At 44.3% G+C, this 26,408-nt stretch overlaps 1 protein-coding gene across 3 annotated transcripts in view; it reads left to right on the top strand.

Moving 5' to 3' along the window:
- Positions 1–20,308, top strand: part of LOC123998186 (carbonic anhydrase 14-like) — a 78,932-nt gene extending 58,624 nt beyond the window's left edge. For 2 of the 3 annotated variants that reach the window (XM_046303194.1, XM_046303195.1), the window contains 10 exons: positions 2,908–3,087; positions 11,172–11,317; positions 13,039–13,134; positions 13,358–13,424; positions 13,853–14,010; positions 14,205–14,328; positions 16,718–16,741; positions 16,850–16,934; positions 18,001–18,054; positions 19,914–20,308. In XM_046303194.1, the coding sequence (XP_046159150.1) occupies positions 2,908–3,087; positions 11,172–11,317; positions 13,039–13,134; positions 13,358–13,424; positions 13,853–14,010; positions 14,205–14,328; positions 16,718–16,741; positions 16,850–16,934; positions 18,001–18,054; positions 19,914–20,010 (1,031 nt within the window). In that variant the 3' untranslated portion in view covers positions 20,011–20,308. The remainder of the gene's footprint in view (positions 1–2,907; positions 3,088–11,171; positions 11,318–13,038; positions 13,135–13,357; positions 13,425–13,852; positions 14,011–14,204; positions 14,329–16,717; positions 16,742–16,849; positions 16,935–18,000; positions 18,055–19,913) is intronic. The other variant, XM_046303196.1, reaches the window with a different exon arrangement.
- Positions 20,309–26,408: the final 6,100 nt, after the last annotated feature.

Here is a 26,408-nt window from a genome sequence, read left to right as displayed (position 1 = left end):
AAGGCACCTCTGGATTTATTGCTTAATTATACCATGGCATTGTTGAATACTTGTTTTCGATTGTCTTGAAAGGCTTGTAATTGTGCTGGTTTGAGTCTAAGTTGTGCTCGTGCCCCTGTCCTTTACTACCATCACCCCTCTTCTCTGTTCTGACTACTCTCACATTCAAAATCTTCCTCTTGCTTGTCACTCTCTTTTTCAGATGTTCCATTCTCTACATGTCCTTTTATTATTCCACCTCTCTCCGACCCATTCTCCTGTTTTCCCTCAGTCTCTCTAGTCTGAATCCCCTCTACCCCTGTCTCTCTCTTTCTCTCTGTTCCAAGAATGTCTCTCTGTGCACCCATCAGTCTCCCTCTATCTGCTCCACTTTCTCTCTCCCCTCCAATCAGTAATGAGAAAGGATGTGTGTGTGTGTGCGCTCACCACTGTGAATATAATACACCACCTCATCATGCACGCATGACTGACCACTGACTTTAAACTCCTGTATACACACACACTCTCTCTCTCTCTCTCTCTCTCTCTCTCTCTCTCTCTCTCTCTCTCTCTCTCTCTCTCTCTCTCTCTCTCTCTCTCTCTCTCTCTCTCTCTCTCTCTCTCTCACACACACACACACACACACACACACACACACACACACACACACACACACACACACACACACACACACACACACACACACACACACACACACACACACACACACACACCAGCCAGTATTCTAACATGCTGATACTCCATACAGATGTAGGATCTTAATTTGACCAGTATTGTTGTAGCAAAGTAATCCTGCAGCAACAAGATTTGAACTTTCAGTCCATAATATTGCTTGACCGGTGTTTAGGCTATTAGCTGGACAAAAGTATGTTACAGTACATGAAAGTGCAATGCTACCTTCAGAAAGTATTCATACCTCTTGAAATATTCCACATGTTGTTGTGTTACAGCCTGAATTCAAAATGGATTAAATACATTTTTTTCTCACCCATCTACACATAATAATACCCCATAATGACAAAGTGAAAACATGTTTTAAGAAATTGTTGAACATTTATTGAAAATTAAATACAGAATTATCTCATTTATATAAGTATTGAGGCAACACTTTGTAGGAGCACCTTTGGCAGCGATTACAGCTGTGAGTGTTTCTGGATGAGTCTCTAAGAGATTTCCACACCTGGATTGTGCAACATTTGCCCATTATTCTTTTCAAATTCTTAAAGCTCTGTCAAATTGTTTGTTGATCATTGCTTGACAAACAATCTCAGGTCTTGCCTTAGATTTTCAAGTAGATTTAAGTCAAAACGGTATCTAGGCCACTCAGGAACATTTACTGTCTTCTTGGTAAGCAACTCTAAGATTATGTAGATTTGACCTTGTGTTTTAGGTTATTTAGGTTATTATCTCCCACTGTCTGTTGGAAAGCAGACTAAAATACATTTCCCTCTAGGATTTTGCCTGTGCAAATAGTCTGGGTAGCCATTTGATTAGCTGTTCAGGAGTCTTATAGCTTGGGGGTAAAAGCTGTTTAGAAGCCTCTTGGGCCTAGACTTGGCACTCCGGTACCACCTGCCATGCGGTAGCAGAGAGAACAGTCTATGACTAGGGTGGCTGGAGTCTTTGACAATTTCTAGGGTCTTCCTCTGACACCGCCTAGTATAGAGGTCCTGGATGGCAGGAAGCTTGGCCCCTTGTGATGTACTGGGCCATACGCACTACCCTCTGCAGTGCCTTGGTTGGAGGCCGAGCAGTTGCCATAACAGGCAGTGATGCAACCCATCAGGATGCTCTCGATGGCACAGCTGTAGAACCTTTTGAGGATCTGAGGACCCATGCAAATCTTTTCAGTCTCCTGAGGGGGAATAGTTTTTGTCGTTCCCTCTTCACGACTGTCTTGGTGTGCTTGGACCATGTTAGTTTGTTGATGATGTGGACACCAAGGAACTTGAAGCTCTCAACCTGCTCCACTACAGCCCCTTCGATGAGAATGGGGGCGTGTTCGGTCCTCTTTTTCCGCTAGTCCACAATCATCTCCTTTGTCTTGATCACGTTGAAGGAGAGGTTGTTGTCTTGGCACCACAATGCCAGATCTGTGACCTTCTCCCGATAGGCTGTCTCATCGTTGTCGGTGATCTGGCCTACCACTGTTTTGTAATCAGCAAACTGAATGATGGTGTTGGAGTTGTGCCTGGCCGTGCAGTCATGAGTGAACAGGGAATACAGGAGGGGACTGAGCACGCACCCCTGAGGGTCCCCTGTGTTTAGGATCAGCGTGGCGGATGTGTTGTTACCTACCCTTACCATCTGGGGGCGGCCAGTCAGTAAGTCTAGGATACAGTTACAGAGGTAGGTGTCTAGTCCCAGGGTCCTAAGCTTAGTGATAAGCTTTGAGGGCACTATGGTGTTGAACAGCATTCTCACATAGGTGTTTGTTTTGTCCAGGTAGGAAAGGGCAGTGTGGAGTGCAATAGAGATTGCATCATCTGTGGATCTGTTGGTGCGGTATGCAAATTGAAGTGGGTCTAGGGTTTCTGGGATAATGATGTGAGTCTGTGCGTGTGTGCGTGTGTGTGTAAGTGTGTTTGTGTGTGTACCGTATATGTGTGTGTGTTGTGTGTCTGGGTGTGTGTTCGTCAGGGTGATGATGCTCATTAGTCGTTAGTTAGAGCAGGTCAAGTATAGGGGGTGAGTGTGAAGAGAGGATGAGCAGGATGGAACCCCAACTTATCTTCTGTTTTCCACAGAAAATGGTCATGGAATAAATCAAGAGGTCAATATGAAATATTACAAAAGAAAAGGCCTGCTGACTGACTGGCCATGCTTAATGTGTGTCGTACATCACTGATAGAGTGTCACAAGATGTGTCATGTTTTGGTCACTCTCTTCCCTCCTCCTCCCCCTCAGGTTCAGTAGGCCAGTCCAAGTGGGCGGATTACTTCCCAGACTGCGGTGGTAAGGCCCAGTCTCCGGTTGACGTGGCAACGGTCCAGACCCAGTATGACCCCAGCCTGGGCCCTCTTACCCCCCTCGGTTATAGCCAGCACGGCAACAAACCCTTCAGCCTCTACAACAACGGACATACAGGTAACTACAGCAACCATGCTGACTCCATCACTAACAACATACAGGGAACTACAGCAACCATGCTGACTCCATCACTAACAACATACATACAGGTAACTACAGCAACCATGCTGACTCCATCACTAACAACATACATACAGGTAACTACAGCAACCATGCTGAGTCCATCACTAACAACATACATACAGGTAACTACAGCAACCATGCTGACTCCATCACTAACAACAACCATACAGGTATCTACAGCAACCATGCTGACTCCATCACTAACAACATACAGGTAACTACAGCAACCGTTCTGACTCCATCAATAACAACATACATAAAGGTAACGACAGCAACCACGCTGACTCCATCACTAACAACAGCCATACAGGTAACTACAGCAACCATGATGACTCCATCACCAACAACAACCATACAGGTAACTACAGCAACCATGTTGACTCCATCACTAACAACAGCCAGACAGGTAACTACAGCAACCATGCTGACTCCATCACTAACAACATACATACAGGTAACTACAGCAACCACGCTGACTCCATCACTAACAACATACATACAGGTAACTACAGCAACCATGCTGACTCCATCACTAACAACATACATACAGGTAACTACAGCAACCACGCTGACTCCATCACTAACAACATACATACAGGTAACTACAGCAACCATGCTGACTCCATCACTAACAACAGACAGGTAACTACAACAACCATGCTGACTCCATCACTAACAACAGCCATACAGGTAACTACAACAACCATGCTGACTCCATCACAAACAACATACAGGTAACTACAGCAACATGCTGACTCCATCACTAACAACATACAGGTAACTACAGCAACCATGTTGACTCCATCACTAACAACATACAGGTAACTACAGCAACCATGCTGACTTCATCACTAACAACATACATACAGGTAACTCCAGCAACAATGCTGACTCCATCACTAACAACATACAGGTAACTGCAGCAACCATGCTGACTACATCACTAACAACATACAGGTAACTACAGCAACCATGCTGACTCCATCACTAACAACATACATACAGGTAACTACAGCAACCATGCTGACTCCATCACTAACAACAGACAGGTAACTACAGCAACCATGCTGACTCCATCACTAACAACATACAGGTAACTACAGCAACCATGCTGACTACATCACTAACAACATACAGGTAACTACAGCAACCATGCTGACTCCATCACTAACAACATACATACAGGTAAGTACAGCAACCATGCTGACTCCATCACTAACAACAGCCATACAGGTAACTACAGCAACCATTCTGACTCCATCACTAACAACATACATACAGGTAACTACAGAAACCACGCTGACTCCATCACTAACAAAATACATACAGGTAACTACAGCAACCATGCTGACTCCATCACAAACAACATACAGGTAACTACAGCAACCATGCTGACTTCATCACTAACAACATACATACAGGTAACTACAGCAACCATGCTGACTCCATCACTAACAACATACATACAGGTAACTACAGCAACCATGCTGACTCCATCACAAACAACATACAGGTAACTACAGCAACCATTCTGACTCCATCACTAACAACATACATACAGGTAACAACAGTAACCATGCTGACTCCATCACTAACAACATATAGGTAACTACAGCAACCACACTGACTCCATCACTAACAACATACATACAGGTAACTACAGAAACTACGCTGACTCCATCACTAACAAAATACATACAGGTAACTACAGCAACCATGCTGACTCCATCACAAACAACATACAGGTAACTACAGCAACCATGCTGACTTCATCACTAACAACATACATACAGGTAACTACAGCAACCATGCTGACTCCATCACTAACAACATACATACAGGTAACTACAGCAACCATGCTGACTCCATCACAAACAACATACAGGTAACTCCAGCAACCATGCTGACTCCATCACTAACAACATACATACAGGTAACAACAGTAACCATGCTGACTCCATCACTAACAACATATAGGTAACTACAGCAACCACACTGACTCCATCACTAACAACATACAGGTAACTACAGCAACCATGCTGACTCCATCACTAACAACAGACAGGTAACTACAGCAACCATGCTGACTCCATCACTAACAACAGACAGGTAACTACAACAACCATGCTGACTCCATCACTAACAACAGACAGGTAACTACAACAACCATGCTGACTCCATCACTAACAACATACATACAGGTAACTACAGCAACCATGCTGACTCCATCACTAACAACAGACAGGTAACTACAACAACCATGCTGACTCCATCACTAACAACATACATACAGGTAACTACAGCAACCATGCTGACTCCATCACTAACAACAGCCATACAGGTAACGACAGCAACCATGCTGACTCCATCACTAACAACATACATACAGGTAACTACAGCAACCATGCTGACTCCCTCACTAACAACAGCCATACAGGTAACGACAGCAACCATGCTGACTCCATCACTAACAACATACATACAGGTAACTACAGCAACCATGCTGACTCCATCACTAACAACATACAGGTAACTACAGCAACCATGCTGACTCCATCACAAACAACAGCCATACAGGTGACTACAGCAACCATGCTGACTCCATCACTAACAACATACATACAGGTAACTACAGCAACCATGCTGACTCCATCACTAACAACATACATACAGGTAACTACAGCAACCATGCTGACTCCATCACTAACAAAATATAGGTAACTACAGCAACCACGCTGACTCCATCACTAACAACATACATACAGGTAACTACAGCAACCATGCTGCCTCCATCACTAACAACATACAGGTAACTACAGCAACCACACTGACTCCATCACTAACAACATACATACAGGTAACTACAGAAACTACGCTGACTCCATCACTAACAAAATACATACAGGTAACTACAGCAACCATGCTGACTCCATCACAAACACCATACAGGTAACTACAGCAACCATGCTGACTTCATCACTAACAACATACATACAGGTAACTACAGCAACCATGCTGACTCCATCACTAACAACAGCCATACAGGTGACTACAGCAACCATGCTGACTCCATCACTAACAACATACATACAGGTAACTACAGCAACCATGCTGACTCCATCACTAACAACATACATACAGGTAACTACAGCAACCATGCTGACTCCATCACTAACAAAATATAGGTAACTACAGCAACCACGCTGACTCCATCACTAACAACATACATACAGGTAACTACAGCAACCATGCTGACTCCATCACTAACAACATACATACAGGTAACTACAGCAACCATGCTGACTCCATCACTCACAACATACATACAGGTAACTACAGCAACCATGCTGACTCCATCACTAACAACATACAGGTAACTAAAGCAACCATTCTGACTCCATCACTAACAACATACATACAGGTAACTACAGCAACCACGCTGACTCCATCACTAACAAAATACATACAGGTAACTACAGCAACCATGCTGACTCCATCACTAACAACATACATACAGGTAACTACAGCAACCATGCTGACTCCATCACAAACAACATACAGGTAACTACAGCAACCATTCTGACTCCATCACTAACAACATACATACAGGTAACTCCAGCAACCATGCTGACTCCATCACTAACAACATACATACAGGTAACTACAGCAACCATGCTGACTCCATCACTAACAACATACACATAACTACAGCAACCATGCTGACTCCATCACTAACAACATACATACAGGTAACTACAGCAACCATGTTGACTCCATCACTAACAACATACAGGTAACTACAGCAACCACACTGACTCCATCACTAACAACATACATACAGGTAACTACAGAAACTACGCTGACTCCATCACTAACAAAATACATACAGGTAACTACAGCAACCATGCTGACTCCATCACAAACAACATACAGGTAACTACAGCAACCATGCTGACTTCATCACTAACAACATACATACAGGTAACTACAGCAACCATGCTGACTCCATCACAAACAACAGCCATACAGGTAACGACAGCAACCATGCTGACTCCATCACTAACAACATACATACAGGTAACTACAGCAACCATGCTGACTCCATCACTAACAACATACATACAGGTAACTACAGCAACCATGCTGACTCCATCACTAACAAAATATAGGTAACTACAGCAACCATGCTGACTCCATCACTAACAACATACATACAGGTAACTACAGCAACCATGCTGACTCCATCACTAACAACATACAGGTAACTACAGCAACCACACTGACTCCATCACTAACAACATACATACAGGTAACTACAGCAACCATGCTGACTCCATCACTAACAAAATACATACAGGTAACTACAGCAACCATGCTGACTCCATCACAAACAACATACAGGTAACTACAGCAACCATGCTGACTTCATCACTAACAACATACATACAGGTAACTACAGCAACCATGCTGACTCCATCACTAACAACATACATACAGGTAACTACAGCAACCATGCTGACTCCATCACTAACAACATACATACAGGTAACCACAGCAACCATGCTGACTCCATCACTAACAACATGCAGGTAACTACAGCAACCATGCTGACTCCATCACTAACAACAGCCATACAGGTAACGACAGCAACCATGCTGACTCCATCACTAACAACATACATACAGGTAACTACAGCAACCATGCTGACTCCCTCACTAACAACAGCCATACAGGTAACGACAGCAACCATGCTGACTCCATCACTAACAACATACATACAGGTAACTACAGCAACCATGCTGACTCCATCACTAACAACATACAGGTAACTACAGCAACCATGCTGACTCCATCACAAACAACAGCCATACAGGTGACTACAGCAACCATGCTGACTCCATCACTAACAACATACATACAGGTAACTACAGCAACCATGCTGATTCCATCACTAACAACATACATACAGGTAACTACAGCAACCATGCTGACTCCATCACTAACAAAATATAGGTAACTACAGCAACCACGCTGACCATCACTAACAACATACATACAGGTAACTACAGCAACCATGCTGACTCCATCACTAACAACATACAGGTAACTACAGCAACCATGCTGACTCCATCACTAACAACATACATACAGGTAACTACAGCAACCATGCTGACTCCATCACTAACAACATACAGGTAACTACAGCAACCATTCTGACTCCATCACTAACAACATACATACAGGTAACTACAGCAACACGCTGACTCCATCACTAACAAAATACATACAGGTAACTACAGCAACCATGCTGACTCCATCACTAACAAAATACATACAGGTAACTACAGCAACCATGCTGACTCCATCACTAACAACATACATACAGGTAACTACAGCAACCATGCTGACATCACTAAAACAACATCAGGTAACTACAGCAACCATTCTGACTCCATCACTAACAACATACATACAGGTAACTACAGCAACCATGCTGACTCCATCACTCCAGGTAATCAACTGACTCCATCACTAACAACATACATACAGGTAACTACAGCAACCATGCTGACTCCATCACTCCATCACTAACAAAATACAACTACAGCAACATACATACAGGTAACTACAGCAACCAACATCACTAACAACATACATACAGGTAACTACAGCAACCATGCTGACTCCATCACTAACAACATACAGGTAACTACAGCACCATGCTGACTCCATCACTAACAACATACATACAGGTAACTACAGCAACCATGCTGACTCCATCACTAACAACATACATACAGGTAACTACCATGCTGACTCCATCACTAACAACATACAGGTAACATACAGCAGGTAACTACAGCAACCATGCTGACTCCATCACTAACAACATACAGGTAACAGCAACCAACTCCATACATACAGGTAATACAGGTAACTACAGCAACCATGCTGACTCCATCACTAACAACATACATACAGGTAACTACAGCAACCATGCTGACTCCATCACTAACAACATACATACAGGTAACCACAGCAACCATGCTGACTCCATCACTAACAACATACAGGTAACTACAGCAACCATGCTGACTCCATCACTAACAACAGCCATACAGGTAACGACAGCAACCATGCTGACTCCATCACTAACAACATACATACAGGTAACTACAGCAACCATGCTGACTCCCTCACTAACAACAGCCATACAGGTAACGACAGCAACCATGCTGACTCCATCACTAACAACATACATACAGGTAACTACAGCAACCATGCTGACTCCATCACTAACAACATACAGGTAACTACAGCAACCATGCTGACTCCATCACAAACAACAGCCATACAGGTGACTACAGCAACCATGCTGACTCCATCACTAACAACATACATACAGGTAACTACAGCAACCATGCTGATTCCATCACTAACAACATACATACAGGTAACTACAGCAACCATGCTGACTCCATCACTAACAAAATATAGGTAACTACAGCAACCACGCTGACCATCACTAACAACATACATACAGGTAACTACAGCAACCATGCTGACTCCATCACTAACAACATACAGGTAACTACAGCAACCATGCTGACTCCATCACTAACAACATACATACAGGTAACTACAGCAACCATGCTGACTCCATCACTAACAACATACAGGTAACTACAGCAACCATTCTGACTCCATCACTAACAACATACATACAGGTAACTACAGCAACCACGCTGACTCCATCACTAACAAAATACATACAGGTAACTACAGCAACCATGCTGACTCCATCACTAACAACATACATACAGGTAACTACAGCAACCATGCTGACTCCATCACAAACAACATACAGGTAACTACAGCAACCATTCTGACTCCATCACTAACAACATACATACAGGTAACTATTTATATTATTTTATTTTTTATAACTACAGCAACCATGCTGACTCCATCACTAACAACATACACATAACTACAGCAACCATGCTGACTCCATCACTAACAACATACATACAGGTAACTACAGCAACCATGTTGACTCCATCACTAACAACATACAGGTAACTACAGCAACCACGTTGACTCCATCACTAACAACATACATACAGGTAACTACAGCAACCATGTTGACTCCATCACTAACAACATACAGGTAACTACAGCAACCATGCTGACTCCATCACTAACAACATACATACAGGTAACTACAGCAACCATGTTGACTCCATCACTAACAACATACAGGTAACTACAGCAACCACGTTGACTCCATCACTAACAACATACAGGTAACTACAGCAACCATGCTGACTCCATCACTAACAACATACATACAGGTAATTACAGCAACCATGTTGACTCCATCACTAACAACATACAGGTAACTACAGCAACCATGCTGACTCCATCACTAACAACATACATACAGGTAACTACAGCAACCATGTTGACTCCATCACTAACAACATACAGGTAACTACAGCAACCACGTTGACTCCATCACTAACAACATACATATAGGTAATTACAGCAACCATGTTGACTCCATCACTAACAACATACAGGTAACTACAGCAACCATGCTGACTCCATCACTAACAACATACATACAGGTAACTACAGCAACCATGTTGACTCCATCACTAACAACATACAGGTAACTACAGCAACCATGCTGACACCATCACTAACAACATACAGGGAACTACAGCAACCATGCTGACACCATCACTAACAACATACAGGTAACTACAGCAACCATGCTGACTCCATCACTAACAATATACATACAGGTAACTACAGCAACCATGCTGACTCCATCACTAACAACATACATACAGGTAACTACAGGGACTGCGGTTGAAAATTAGCCGGCTGGCTAAAACCGGCACTTTTACTGAAACGTTGATTAATGTGCACTGTCCCTGTAAAAAATAAAATAAACTAAACTAAAATAAACTAAACTAAACTACAGCAACCATGCTTTCTCTCCATCACAGTGGTGGTTCCTCTCCCAAGCTGGATGGGTTTAGGGGGGCTGCCCTGGCAGTTCACGGCCGTCCAGATGCACCTGCACTGGGGCAATGGAGCCCCGGAGGCCGGGGGCAGTGAACACACCATCAACGGTCAGAGCTCCGCAGCAGAGGTGAGGGACTGTGTGTGTGTTTGGAGGGAGTGGGGTGTGTTGGTGGGTGAGAGTTTGGAAGCCTGCATGTGTAAGGACATGCGTACGTGCCATGCTGTATATCCAGGTAGATTGCAGTATTAAGCACTTCAGTTGAGAAACCATACTATAATCCCATTAAATATTATACAGAAACACTAAACAGCAACCTCTCAGCTCATCTGGTTAACACTAGTCATAGTAGGAGAAAACAAACTATAATCCCATTAAATATTATACAGAAACACTAAACAGCAACCTCTCAGCTCATCTGGTTAACACTAGTCATAGTAGGAGAAAACAAACTATAATCCCATTAAATATTATACAGAAACACTAAACAGCAACCTCTCAGCTCATCTGGTTAACACTAGTCATAGTAGGAGAAAACAAACTATAATCCCATTAAATATTATACAGAAACACTAAACAGAAACCTCTCAGCTCATCTGGTTAACACTAGTCATAGTAGGAAAACAATCTTGAAAAGAAAGGTTATTGGAGAACAAGTGTTTGAATGATGTTCATCAAATGGGGAGTGGAATTAAATCTGATTGAAATTGTTGTAAAGACTTCAAGATTAGAAAGCATGTCAAATAAAAGCCTCTCAAACACCTACAGTATACATAGGAAGGGGAACCAACTTTCTCAGGTTAGCAGTGTATTTACTCTACCCAAAAAAAAAACACACACACACACACACACACACACACACACACACACACACACACACACACACACACACACACACACACACACACACACACACACACACACACACACACACACACACACACACACACACACACACACACACACACACGTGCACGCGCACGCGCACGTGCACACACACACACACACACACACACACACACACACACACACACACACACACACACACACACACACACACACACACACACACACACACACACACACTTTTGGAATTTGAAACACTGTCCAATTCTCTGTGGGAAGGGAATGTAGAACATGCAGTGGATCTGCAAAAAATAGGTGGAGAGGTAATGGAGTGAGGGATGGCGAGAGAGAGAGAGAGAGAGAGAGAGAGAGAGAGAGAGAGAGAGAGAGAGAGAGAGAGAGAGAGAGAGAGAGAGAGAGAGAGAGAGAGAGAGAGAGAGAGAGAGAGAGAGAGAGAGAGAGAGAGAGAGAGAAAGAAAGAAAGAGAGGGAGGGACAGTGAGAAAGAGAGTAAGAGAGAGGGAGGGACAGTGAGAGAGAGAGAGAGAAAGTGAGAATTTGTGAGAGCGAGAGTTTGAAAACATGAAGGAGAGGCTCCGTGCTCTGGTTACACACTATTACATAAAGACAAACAATTAGTGTTTATCTCTCCACCCTCCCCTACTCCCTCCCTCTCAAAGAGTTTCAATGAGCCAGCATATCCCCCCTCCCTCTTTCTATCACTCTCTCATTCCCTCTCCCTCACTCTCTTTCTCCCATCTGACCCTTATGTAAACGAATATAGTAGCACTTTTCATTCAAACTCAAGAGGGATTTTCTAAAAATTAGACACTGCCATGCACACACACACGCACGCACGCACGCACGCACGCACGCACGCACGCACGCACGCACGCACGCACGCACGCACACACACACACACACACACACACACACACACACACACACACACACACACACACACACACAACCACACACACACTAACCATGTTCCCCTCTGTGTAGCTGCATGTGGTGCACTACAACTCAGACCTGTACCCTAACATGTCAGTGGCTATGACCCAGCAGGATGGACTGGCAGTCCTGGGAGTCCTCATAGAGGTAGGACTGTTACATCATAACTAACTGACAGTCACATCAACCACTGGATACATTACATACTTCAAAAGAGTTGTATTTTTACAATAGGTTACAAATTCCCTTTATTTACGTTTTATTTCTTCAGTTGTAAAATGTACACATCACCAGATTAGTAAGAAAGGCTTTGTGAATGTATAGTAAAGCCTGCACACTTGACCAAAAGGGAAGATGTGTGATCTGTCAGACAGGTGAGGAGGCTAACCAGGCCTTTTGGAACATTCTCAACTACCTGGGTCGCATCAGACATGCAGGTGAGACAGCTGGTAATTATTATTGACCTTTATTTAACTAGGCAAGTCAGTTAAGAACAAATTCTTATTTTCAATGACAGCCTAAGAACAGTGGGTTAACTGGCTTGTTCAGAGGCAGAACAACAGACTTTTACCTTGTCAGCTCGGGGATTCGATCTTGCAACCGTTTGGTTACTAGTCCAACACTCTAACCACTAGGCTACCTGCTGCCCCACGTAGCTTAATCAAAGTACACCTTAACCAATCAGCATTATTACTACAGTTACCTTCTAGCAATGTTACCACGACTACAGTAGTTTATGGGGATTCTCTGATTTCTTATGCAAGTGCCAAACAGCACCACTATGTGCCCCCAGGAGTCCAACCCTGTACATCTCCTTTAACTGTCATCTGTCCATCCACCCCTCAATTCCTCCCTACGTGGTCAGGTCAGAGTGTGTCCATCCCAGCCTTTGATGTCCAGGCCCTCCTGCCCTCTGACCTGGGGCGGTACTACCGATACAATGGCTCTCTCACCACTCCTCCCTGCTTCCAGAGTGTCCTCTGGACCCTCTTCACAGAGACCGTCAAAATCTCACACACACAGGTGAGGGAAGGTGTGTGGTGTGTGTGTGATGGTGATACACTTATGCTTGAATTCAAAGCATCACTATGTCCTCCTCTTCTTTTCTCCCCCTCTTCCCTCTTGTCTTCCTCCTCTTCACCATCTTTCCTCTCTTCCTCCCCTCTTTACTTCTCTCTTTCCTCTTCTCTTCCTCTCTGTCCTCCCTTCTTCCTCAGCTGATGAAGCTGGAGACAGTGCTGTATGCCAGTAAGGAGGACGCTGACCGCGTCGTCATGCAGGACAACTACCGTACACCCCAACCACTTAACGACCGGACCATCCTCTCATCCTTCCCATTAGGTCGGGGGGGTTCTCTAACAGAACCAACAGCCTCGTAGCTAACAGCAGCACCAGCAGAAAGGGCATGGGGCGGGCTAGCCTCGTAGCTAACAGCAGCATCAGCAGGAAGGGCATGGGGCGGGCAAGCCTCGTACCTAACAGCAGCATCAGCAGGAAGGGCATGGGGCGGGCTAGCCTCGTAGCTAACAGCAGCAACAGCAGAAAGGGCATGGGGTGGGCAAGCCTCGTACCTAACAGCAGCATCAGCAGGAAGGGCATGGGGCGGGCTAGCCTCGTACGTAACAGCAGCATCAGCAGGAAGGGCATGGGGCGAGCTAGCCTCGTAGCTAACATCAGCAGGAAAGGCATGGGGCGGGCTAGCCTCGTAGCTAACTTCAGCATCAGCAGGAAGGGCATGAGGCGGGCTAGCCTCGTAGCTAACTTCAGCATCAGCAGGAAGGGCATGAGGCAGGCTAGCCTCGTAGCTAACAGCAGCATCAGCAGGAAGGGCATGGGGCAGGCTAGCCTCGTAGCTAACAGCAGCATCAGCAGGAAGGGCATGAGGCAGGCTAGCCTCGTAGCTAACAGCAGCATCAGCAGGAAGGGCATGAGGCAGGCTAGCCTCGTAGCTAACAGCAGCATCAGCAGGAAGGGCATGAGGCAGGCTAGCCTCGTAGCTAACAGCAGCATCAGCAGGAAGGGCATGAGGCAGGCTAGCCTCGTAGCTAACAGCAGCATCAGCAGGAAGGGCATGGGGCGGGCTAGCCTTGTACCGTGACCACTAATAACATTTCACCAAACAGTATTAGTGGACACGGTGAGGAGCTCTCGGGGTGGACATGTGGAGGAAGGCTAGCGTTAAACACTAAAGAGAGGAATGTGGTGAGAACTGTGGGAATGTCAAGGGTTACTGACTGTGAAAGAGATAGAGAGGGGGATAGAGGTGGCGGGACAGAGGAAAAGAGAGAGGGGGGATTTGAGGGAGTGATAGAGAGAAAGAGAGAGAGTGGTAGTGGGGAAGAGAAAGAGGAGCTGTAAATGAGGGGGAGCTCTGTTTACGAGATGGCTGATTCGTTTTTGCTAAATCTCGTCTCTAAACACTGACACTGTTGTTGTCACATGACAAGAGAGGAAGAGAGAGAGAGGGAGTGAGAGAGGAAGAGAGAGACAGAGAATGAAAGGGAGAAATGGAGAGAGAGGGGGTGATAGAGAGCGGAAGAGAGACAGAGAGAAAGAAATGGAGAGAGAGAAAGGTAGAGCGAGAGAAGGCAAAAGTGAGAGCAAGAGAGAGAGAGTGGAACACAGACAAAAGAGAAGGAATTTGTGAAAAACTGATAGGGTGGCCTATGACAACACCATAGGAGGCTGGTGAGAGGAGGACGGCTTAAAATAATGGCTGGGGTGGTGTGAATGGAATGGTATCAAACTCATGGAAACCGTGTGTTTGATATAATTCCATTCTGCCCATCCTCCCCAATTTAGGTACCACCAGCCTCCCGTGGACAACACTCATTCCAAAGACTACAGAACACACTGTAGACGTATGATCATTTCCCTGTAGTTCTACTGGTAGACAACACTCATTCCAAAGACTACAGAACACACTGTAGACGTACGATCATTTCCCTGTAGTTCTACTGGTAGACAACACTCATTCCAAAGACTACAGAACACACTGTAGACGTACGATCATTTCCCTGTAGTTCTACTGGCAGACAACACTCATTCCAAAGACTACAGAACACACTGTAGACGTATGATCATTTCCCTGTAGTTCTACTGGTAGACAACACTCATTCCAAAGACTACAGAACACACTGTAGACGTACGATCATTTACCTGTAGTTCTACTGGTAGACAACACTCATTCCAAAGACTACAGAACACACTGTAGACGTATGATCATTTACCTGTAGTTCTACTGGTAGACAACACTCATTCCAAAGACTACAGAACACACTGTAGACGTACGATCATTTCCCTGTAGTTCTACTGGCAGACAACACTCATTCCAAAGACTACAGAACACACTGTAGACGTATGATCATTTACCTGTAGTTCTACTGGTAGACAACACTCATTCCAAAGACTACAGAACACACTGTAGACGTACGATCATTTACCTGTAGTTCTACTGGTAGACAACACTCATTCCAAAGACTACAGAACACACTGTAGACGTACGATCATTTACCTGTAGTTCTACTAGATGTTGATTGAACATTAATTCCAACTGAATTATCGACTGCATAAACAAAGTAGCAGTATTTTTACATGAACCCTCTGTCATGACATCACGATCATGTCAAACCGTTATGATCATGTCAAGCCTGTTATTATGTAGGCCTTATGACAGACGTACAGGTAATAAGACAATCTCTAAATAACATGTTCCTTCTCCCACTTGCAGAATCAGTGAAGGTGTACACTGCCGGTAAGATGTGGACCTTCATAGCTGATTCATTATTAGAGTAGGCCTCTGGTCAATGGCTATCTTTTCATGTTTGATGTACTAGTTGGAATATTTCTCTGTCTGTCTCAGGAGAGATCACAGCGATAGTAATAGGAGCTCTGTGTGGCTGTGTTGGTGTGGCTGTCATCATTCGCTTCATAGTGAAGACTATACGGTAAGGCACTGAGCTGTTAAATGGGGTTTCTTAGCTTACTAGCCTGCCTGTGGGCTATTCTGTTTCTGATTAAACCAACTACAGAGTTATCTGAAGTAGAAAACAGTATGGTCAACCAGATTTCTGTTGTGCTGGTTACCTGGTTACCTGTGTTTATCATATGAAACTGTGGTATGATTTGATCCAAAATGTCCTGGGTTTCTTTTTGTTCTTGGTGTCTCAATCTTCACATTTCTCTGGGCAGATTTTTCAAACACCTGCTTAATGAAAGGGTCTTGGTAAACAGGTGGAATCCTCCATAATACCTGATACCTACTGCGTCCATGTCCAATACTACATGTTCATAAACCAAATGAATACTACTGCCAGTGTTCTCTGTGACAGGGTTCTAATTACAGGGATGTCTGGAGATGCTAGCCACGCCTATACTAAAAGTTTCTCCCCCCAAAGTGTTTTGGCACCCCTTGAATTGTAAAAAAAGAAAACATCAACGTGGGCATCAGTGTACCTCTTAGAGTCAATGTGTAATTCCAACCCTGATCAAAAATAACATTACTATGTTAACCACCAGTGATTGGTAGATTCCTTGGCCTATTTGCTCAGGTCTAGGATCGGTTTGTTACTCCAATCCTAACCGTAACCATCAGGAGGTAAAATAAAAAAACTGACATTAGATCAGTGGCAACATCATCCTCTACCGTCTGATTGTTGCTCTGACTTTGTGATAATTGCTCACTTCTTAATCTACCCTTTGTCCCTACATTATGCACTTTAGATTTAGAACCAACAGCCTTCGCTTGCCAGGCTTAATGCTAAAGACACATGGTTAGGAATGAGACTAAAGAGCTGAGATGATTGGCTAGGTGTAAGGAATATGGCAAAGGTTCAGCCAGCCCACACCATACTGCCAATAACTATCTCATTATTTCACATCTAGAAAACGTGCAGAGGAAAATGATAAAGGGTCGGTTCGCATGATTGTTGCCCTTTTAACATGATTGTGTCTGTCTGTGATGTGATCGTTTGTGTTTCCTGGTCACATGACACTGTGTTTTCATCACAACAGCTCCACCTCTAGCTGGGACGTCCTGCCCAGTGTCCGGCCCGCTCCCGTGCCCAGGTCACCAATCAGATTATGACCTTTGACCTTCACCCCTTTAACCCAAATCCCTGATTCTACTCCCCATCATCTGCCTTCTGTCCCTGGCTAGAGATAACTCCTAGCACCCCTAAACGTAGGTGTGTAGCCTCCAGATCTGAAGAAAGCGCGTAGATGTATCGTTAAAATCGGGCTCAATTGAGCTCGTTTTACTTTTAGCCATTTTACTTACTAATCTAATTCCTTAAGATCTGCAAACACCAAGGTGGTCTAGGAGTTGTTTTTTGGACTGGGACTCTAGAAATTCCAACATCACGTGTTATCCTAAAGAATCCTAATCCATTCCTGTAATCCTGTTATTCTAGGAAATTTCACAACTCATTTGTTTAAAGTAGATTGTTGTGTCTTTAAATCCAGTGTTGTACTAATATAGCACATTTTCTCCCTCTCAATAGCTTTTTAATGCTGTAACTTCCTACTGGGCACACACAGGTTCAAATCAAATCAAATGTATTTATAAAGCCCTTCTTACATCAGCTGATATCTCAAAGTGCTGTACAGAAACCCAGCCTAAAACCCTAAACAGCAAGCAATGCAGGTGTGGAAGCACGGTGGCTAGGAAAAACTCCATATAAAGGCCAAAACCTAGGAAGAAACCTGGCTGTGCCGTGTGGAGATTATAACAGAACATGGCCAAGATGTTCAAATGTTCATAAATGACCAGCATGGTCAAATAATAATAATCTCAGTAGTTGTCGAGGGTGCAGCAAGTCAGCACCTCAGGAGTAAATCAGTTGGCTTTTCATAGCCGATCATTAAGAGTATCTCTACCACTCCTGCTTTCTCTAGAGAGTTGAAAACAGCAGGTCTGGGACAGGTAGCACGTCCGGTGAACAGGTCAGGGTTCCATAGCCGCAGGCAGAATAGTTGAAACTGGAGCAGCAGCACGGCCTAGTGGACTGGGGACAGCAAGGAGTCATCATGCCAGGTAGTCCTGAGGCATGGTCCTAGGGCTCAGGTCCTCCGAGAGAGAGAAAGAAATAATTAGAGAGAGCATACTTAAATTCACACAGGACTCCGGATAAGACAGGAGAAGTCCTCCAGATATAACAGCCTGACCCTAGCCCCCCCGACACATAAACTACTGCAGCATAAATACTGGAGACTGAGACAGGAGGGGTCAGGAGACACTGGCTGAATCAATGTTGTTTCCACGTGGACGTGGAACGTCGTCTGTGCCCAGTGGGTTTCTACGTCACACTCCTCTGTTGAGTCATTGATCTGTTCACTCCATCATTCCCTCCAGAACATTCACCAGGCATTACTCCTCGCTTGTTGTTTACTTGGACTTTTACTGTACTTTGAAGCCTATGAATTATTATTATAATAGATTATGGATTTCTTCTTTTGTTGGCTTTTCTTCATTTTATTTTTAGTCTGTCAGTCTGTCAGTCAGTCAGTCTTTCAGTAAGTCAGTCAGTCAGTCAGTCTTTCAGTCAGTCAGTCTTTCAGTAAGTCAGTCAGTCAGTCAGTCAGTCAGTCTTTCAGTCAGTCAGTCAGTCAGTCAGTCAGTCAGTCAGTCAGTCAGTCAGTCAGTCAGTCAGTCAGTCTTTCAGTAAGTCAGTCAGTCTTTTAGTAAGTCAGTCTGTCTGTCTGTCTTTGTCAGTCTGTCTTTCTGTCTTTCTGACCTACCATTGAGATGTTTCCCAACAAGAACAAATCCATGCAGTTATTTAGTGTATCACTCTGCTGGATGGTTGAGTAAACTTCTACAAAATACAGTGCAAACAGGGAGAGTATGACATACAGCAGGATCAATGAGCTTTTATGCCATGTAGTTCCATTGATGAGTCGGACTGCCTGTGCCCTCTGACATGTAGGACTATGGAGCCAGGGAAGGAGCTGAAACAGGACGTGGCCCTCAACACGACCACTGAACCAGGAAAAAAAGAAGATCCTGTCCCCCCCTCAGTCTGAGACCAATCAGATACCTCCATGAACATGTCACACAATTTGTAATTGAAGACTGTATAGTCCGAACAATGTGATTATGAAATCAGCCCTGCACATTCCTTGCCAGTGGAAGGCCTGTGTGTGTGTGTGTGTGTGTGTGTGTGTGTGTGTGTGTGTGTGTGTGTGTGTGTGTGTGTGTGTGTGTGTGTGTGTGTGTGTGTGTGTGTGTGTGTGTGTGTGTGTGTGTGTGTGTGTGTGTGTGTGTGTGTGTTGCTTGTCTGAATTCAGCTGTAAATACATTAAGCATCAAAATAAAGGAGTTGAATGATGATGTTGCTTGGGTCAGTGTGATGTTCACACTGGTGTAGTACACATGAAGAACACTAGACACTGCTGTAGGACAAGTGGTGTAGTACACATGATGAACACTAGACACTGCTGTAGGACAAGTGGTGTAGTACACATGATGAACACTAGACACTGCTGTAGGACAAGTGGTGTAGTACACATGATGAACACTAGACACTGCTATAGGACAAGTGGTGTAGTACACATGATGAACACTAGACACTGCTGTAGGACAAGTGGTGTAGTACACATGATGAACACTAGACACTACTATAGGACAAGTGGTGTAGTACACATGATGAACACTAGACACTGCTGTAGGACAAGTGGTGTAGTACACATGATGAACACTAGACACTACTATAGGACAAGTGGTGTAGTACACATGATGAACACTAGACACTGCTGTAAGACAAGTGGTGTAGTACACATGATGAACACTAGACACTACTATAGGACAAGTGGTGTAGTACACATGATGAACACTAGACAAGTGGTGTAGTACATGATGAACACTAGACACTGCTGTAAGACAAGTGGTGTAGTACACATGATGAACACTAGACACTGCTGTAAGACAAGTGGTGTAGTACACATGATGAACACTAGACACTGCTGTAGGACAAGTGGTGTAGTACACATGATGAACACTAGACACTGCTGTAGGACAAGTGGTGTAGTACACATGATGAACACTAGACACTGCTGTAGGACAAGTGGTGTAGTACACATGATGAACACTAGACACTGCTGTAAGACAAGTGGTGTAGTACACATGATGAACACTAGACACTGCTGTAAGACAAGTGGTGGACAATGATGAACACTAGACACTGCTGTAGGACAAGTGGTGTAGTACACATGATGAACACTAGACACTGCTGTAGGACAAGTGGTGTAGTACACATGATGAACACTAGACACTGCTGTAGGACAAGTGGTGTAGTACACATGATGAACACTAGACACTGCTGTAGGACAAGTGGTGTAGTACACATGATGAACACTAGACACTGCTGTAAGACAAGTGGTGTAGTACACATGATGAACACTAGACACTGCTGTAGGACAAGTGGTGTAGTACACATGATGAACACTAGACACTGCTGTAGGACAAGTGGTGTAGTACACATGATGAACACTAGACACTGCTGTAGGACAAGTGGTGTAGTACACATGATGAACACTAGACACTGCTATAGGACAAGTGATGTAGTACACATGAAGAACACTAGACACTGCTGTAGGACAAGTGGTGTAGTACACATGATGAACACTAGACACTGCTGTAGGACAAGTGGTGTAGTACACATGATGAACACTAGACACTGCTGTAGGACAAGTGGTGTAGTACACATGATGAACACTAGACACTGCTGTAGGACAAGTGGTGTAGTACACATGATGAACACTAGACACTGCTGTAGGACAAGTGGTGTAGTACACATGAAGAACACTAGACACTGCTGTAGGACAAGTGGTGTAGTACACATGATGAACACTAGACACTGCTGTAGGACAAGTGGTGTAGTACACATGATGAACACTAGACACTGCTGTAGGACAAGTGGTGTAGTACACATGAAGAACACTAGACACTGCTGTAGGACAAGTGGTGTAGTACACATGATGAACACTAGACACTGCTATAGGACAAGTGGTGTAGTACACATGAAGAAAACTAGACACTGCTGTAGGACAAGTGGTGTAGTACACATGATGAACACTAGACACTGCTATAGGACAAGTGGTCTAGTACACATGATGAACACTAGACACTGCTGTAGGACAAGTGGTCTAGTACACATGAAGAACACTAGACACTGCTGTAGGACAAGTGGTCTAGTACACATGATGAACACTAGACACTGCTGTAGGACAAGTGGTCTAGTACACATGAAGAACACTAGACACTGCTTTAGGACAAGTGGTCTAGTATACAACACATCCTGGGGTGGTAGGTAGCCTAGCGGTTAGAGCGTTGAGCCAATAACCAAAAGGTTGCTGGATTGAATCCCCAACCTGACAAAGTACAAATATGATGTTTGGCCTCAAAACAAGGCAGTAAACTCACTGTTCCCTGGTAGGCTGTCATTGTAAATAAGAATGTGTACTTAACTGACTTGCCTTGTTAAATAAAGGTTCAAATTAAAACATGATGAACACCCGGTAGAGGAAGAGAGCTGATAGACCCAAGATGCACTAGTTTCTACTTCCCTATGTACACGCACATGTAAACAAAGACGCACAATTATAATATACTTCAACCGATTATGCAGCAGAGGCTCTAAACTTGCTGCAACTTCATTAAGTGATATCAATCCATCTGTCATCCATCAATTCACTTCTTTACATGTGGTCTGTGTTACTTAATTGGCAAAGAAACAAAATCCAACTCTGCCTTGATTGGGTTGTATCCATTACCATCCCTTCCTACTTTATCAGTGGTCAGAGAAACACAGAGATCTATGGCCAAGGATCAGTTTCCTCTCCCCTCGTCCCCTCCTCCTCTCTCGTTCACAGCCTGGGGGTGAAATGGGATGGAATGCTGGAGGTGTTGGAGTAGGGCAGATCGGATTACTCCTTCCTTCTCAGGTTGGTCAGTAGTATCACTCTGGTGGGATCGTACCTGGATGTTCCTGACATCTTACGCTCTTCGGTGTGACATCATTAGTGGTCTGAACATGAATATGACATGATAATTATTTCCCTACACCTTCATTTTCTGTCTCTCTCTCACTTTCCTCCCTCTCTTCACCCCTCCTGGACACCACTCCCAACCCCCCTGGGGATGGACAAACAGATGGACGAACTCAGTCACACTTGGCACCTGTGTCCCATGAATAGTTAAAGAGGGGTTTGGTGACTATCAGGCCGTAACTGAGATTAGAACAGCCAGCAGGACTCAGTCCAGGGGGCAACAGGCCGGGCTCTGGGACTCCCCAGGAGGCAACAACAACCAGCAGGAGGGGCAGGAGGCAGGACTAGGGGGTACAGCACGTGGCATGATGTCTACCCTGTGGTGGAAACGTAAACTTGGAAACATAGACTTGGGTGGAAGGGAGAAACAAAGCAAACAACTGTCAATCTGTGGGTAAACAAACACATGACTGTACATTAGACCTCTGTGCCTGTGTGTTCATCCAAAGGGATGTATATGTATATACAGTATGGAGAGGAGACATTGTAGCTGTGTTGTGTGTTGGTGTTTTGCTGAGGTGTTTAAACACTGAAATGCACCTTCACCCTCCTATAGATATACCATTACCTGACACAGGTGTGAGTACACATGTCCTCTGCATGCTGAAGCCCGTAGAATAGCTGGCCTACAGTAGAGTGGATTGGGTATGGTGGTAGGGACATTGGGGGATAAAGTAGGGGCCATTGAGTAGGACTGCTAGCAGAGAGAGAGAGAGAGAGAGAGAGAGAGAGAGAGAGAGAGAGAGAGAGAGAGAGAGAGAGAGAGAGAGAGAGAGAGAGAGAGAGAGAGAGAGAGAGAGAGAGAAAGAGAGAGAGAGAGAGAAAGAGAGAGAAAGGGAGAGCGAGAGAGAGAGAAAGGGAGAGAAAGGGAGAGCGAGAGAAGGAGAAAGGGAGAGAGAGAGAGAATATAGACTTAGTTTGACAACAAAACAAAACAATCAAAATGAAAGAAAAGCTGATCAGGACAAAATGAAGGCAGAGGAATTGAAAAAGGATATGATGCCTTGGTGGCAATTCACTTGAGACGGTGGTGGAAACTGATCCTGACCAAAAAGATGCAGATTGCTTCCTGTACTCTGATGCCACTAGAGAGACACTCACACAAGTGGAGAGTACATCAACCCTATGCAAATAAGAGAGAGAGGGGGGAGGAGAGAGACAGCAAGAGAGAGAGAGAGAGAGAGAGAGAGAGAGAGAGAGAGAGAGGGGGGAGACAGAGCAGGAGAGAGAGAGAGAGCAGAGAGAGACCAGAGAGAGAGCAGAGAGAGAGGGGGGAGACAGCAGAGAGAGAGAGAGAGAGAGAGAGAGAGAGAGAGAGAGAGAGAGAGAGAGAGGGGAGACAGAGCAGGAGAGAGAGAGAGACCAGAGAGAGAGCAGAGAGAGAGCAGAGAGAGAGAGAGAGGGGGCTGGACCCTGAGCAGTATGGTCCAGAGGGAAAGGCATTGAAGCAAGAGGAGATTCACACAACTTAACTTAAACTGAGCAGGAAAACAGATCCTAACACGACATAGAAAGAGAAGAGACTAAAGACGTCTTCTAGAGAAGCATAGACAGCATTAAGACCCTTCATTAGAACAAGCTACGATTCTATGTTGTTAGAACAAGTAGATAGATACAAAAGGACGGACGAGAGAGAGAAAGTTTGGATTCTAGTGTTGCCCAACACCAAGTGGCAAAGGACACTTTAAAAAAAGGTTTTCTACCTATATATATATATATATTTTTTTTTACCTTTGTCAGTCTGCATCAGTCTCAATTGGATACGATAAGTCATGGACCCTCTCCTGCCGGTGGCCAGGATGGAGGTGGATGTGGACCTGGGCTTTGCTCTCTTCTTTGTCTTCCTACTGTGTTCCTTCCTGCTGTTCACCATAGTGCGCTGTGCCCAGATGGTCCTGAACCCCTACAGCGCCATCTCTGTCGCCGCATACCAGAATACGGAGGAACAACCTGAGGAGTGACCTCACTCCACACTGGGCAGGAAATAATGTGAGCATAGTGGAGGAACCCAACTGTGGCTAGTGTGGCTAGTGTGCTGAAGGTGGGAAGTTTGGTTTCATAGTTAGACTTGTGGGAATCAAGAGGAGCAGGAAGCACATGAAGGGAGTGGTACTTAAAAGTTTGGAGAATTCATCAGTCCACAGATCTGGAGATGAACATCACACACCATGATAACTTGGAAAACAGGAGCAAATGGGACCATGAGGATTTCAAATTGTTACAGTACAGTTTATGTTTAGGCAATGTGCTTTTGGGAAAGTCTACAGTTGTCAGCATGTCATGAACCAGAGTCAGATAAATGTAGGAATGACCACCATTTTAGTTTTTGTATTCCTAATCAGCCACTGTCATATTCACATCTGCTTTCCATTAAAACAAATAGGCGAAGCCATGAGAGAAGGTTTCATGACAATAAAAAGCATACTTGAATGTCTGTTTAATTTGTGATGTTTTTACAATATGCAGTCTAGGTTATAATAATAATAATTGATTACATTTCTATAGCGCTTTCCATAGAGTCTCAAAGCACTTGAAGAGCAAAAAACAAACTAGCAATATAATAATATATCATGACAGGTCAAGCAAGACAGGCCAAGTCTTTGAAAGCTGCAACTTATGATGAAGGAAAGGGTCAATTCATGGCTTCGAGCACAACGACCTGGTCAGAGGATGGTCAATGATTTCATGTCATTTTCAATAAACATAATGCATGTTAATTGCCAATAATTCATGAGAGTTAAAAGTAAGGGATGAGGTAATGGGAAGAACACAACCATTGAAGGATCCTACATGTATTCAGTCTGACTGTAAGCAGAGCATTGGTGGAGGGAAAGAGGTCCAGTTTACTTCTTTTCGGGAGGTATGATGATGCGATAGCGTAAGAATTGCGCTGTTAAGATCAGAGGTATGTCTCCTGGGTATACACCTTCGTTCGAGGTGCACATACCTATGTCTCCTGATTACAAACCAAGTAATATTACTTATAGGTCTTCATGCCCTCTTGAGAATCTTGACGATCTCTAAATGGAGTCAGACAGCCGTGGTGAGCACTCTGAGGATGAGCCAGTCCAGGATTACCTGCAGCGAAAGAGCAGGCACTTCGAGTCACACGGCCCGGGGCTCAACCTGTGGTGTGCTTTGCTCTCCGGAGCAGGGTACCGCTAAAAGGGGTGATAGTGTTGAGTATAGAGGTGGATCAAATGAAAAGGAATATTCCTAGTGTTTGTGACGCCTGCCGTCTGGTGAGGCGTAGACCTGGTGGCAATGGCGAGACTGACAATACCCTGTCAGTTTTGTTGAGCTTTGACACAGAGTTTCTACCTCATAAGGTCTGGTTAGGTTATATTTGATTTTCTGCGAGGGCCTGTTTCGAA

Source organism: Oncorhynchus gorbuscha, linkage group LG15 (genome assembly GCF_021184085.1).
Source record: "Oncorhynchus gorbuscha isolate QuinsamMale2020 ecotype Even-year linkage group LG15, OgorEven_v1.0, whole genome shotgun sequence".
NCBI lineage: Eukaryota > Metazoa > Chordata > Actinopteri > Salmoniformes > Salmonidae > Oncorhynchus > Oncorhynchus gorbuscha.
This window is presented reverse-complemented; position numbering and strand designations above follow the sequence as displayed.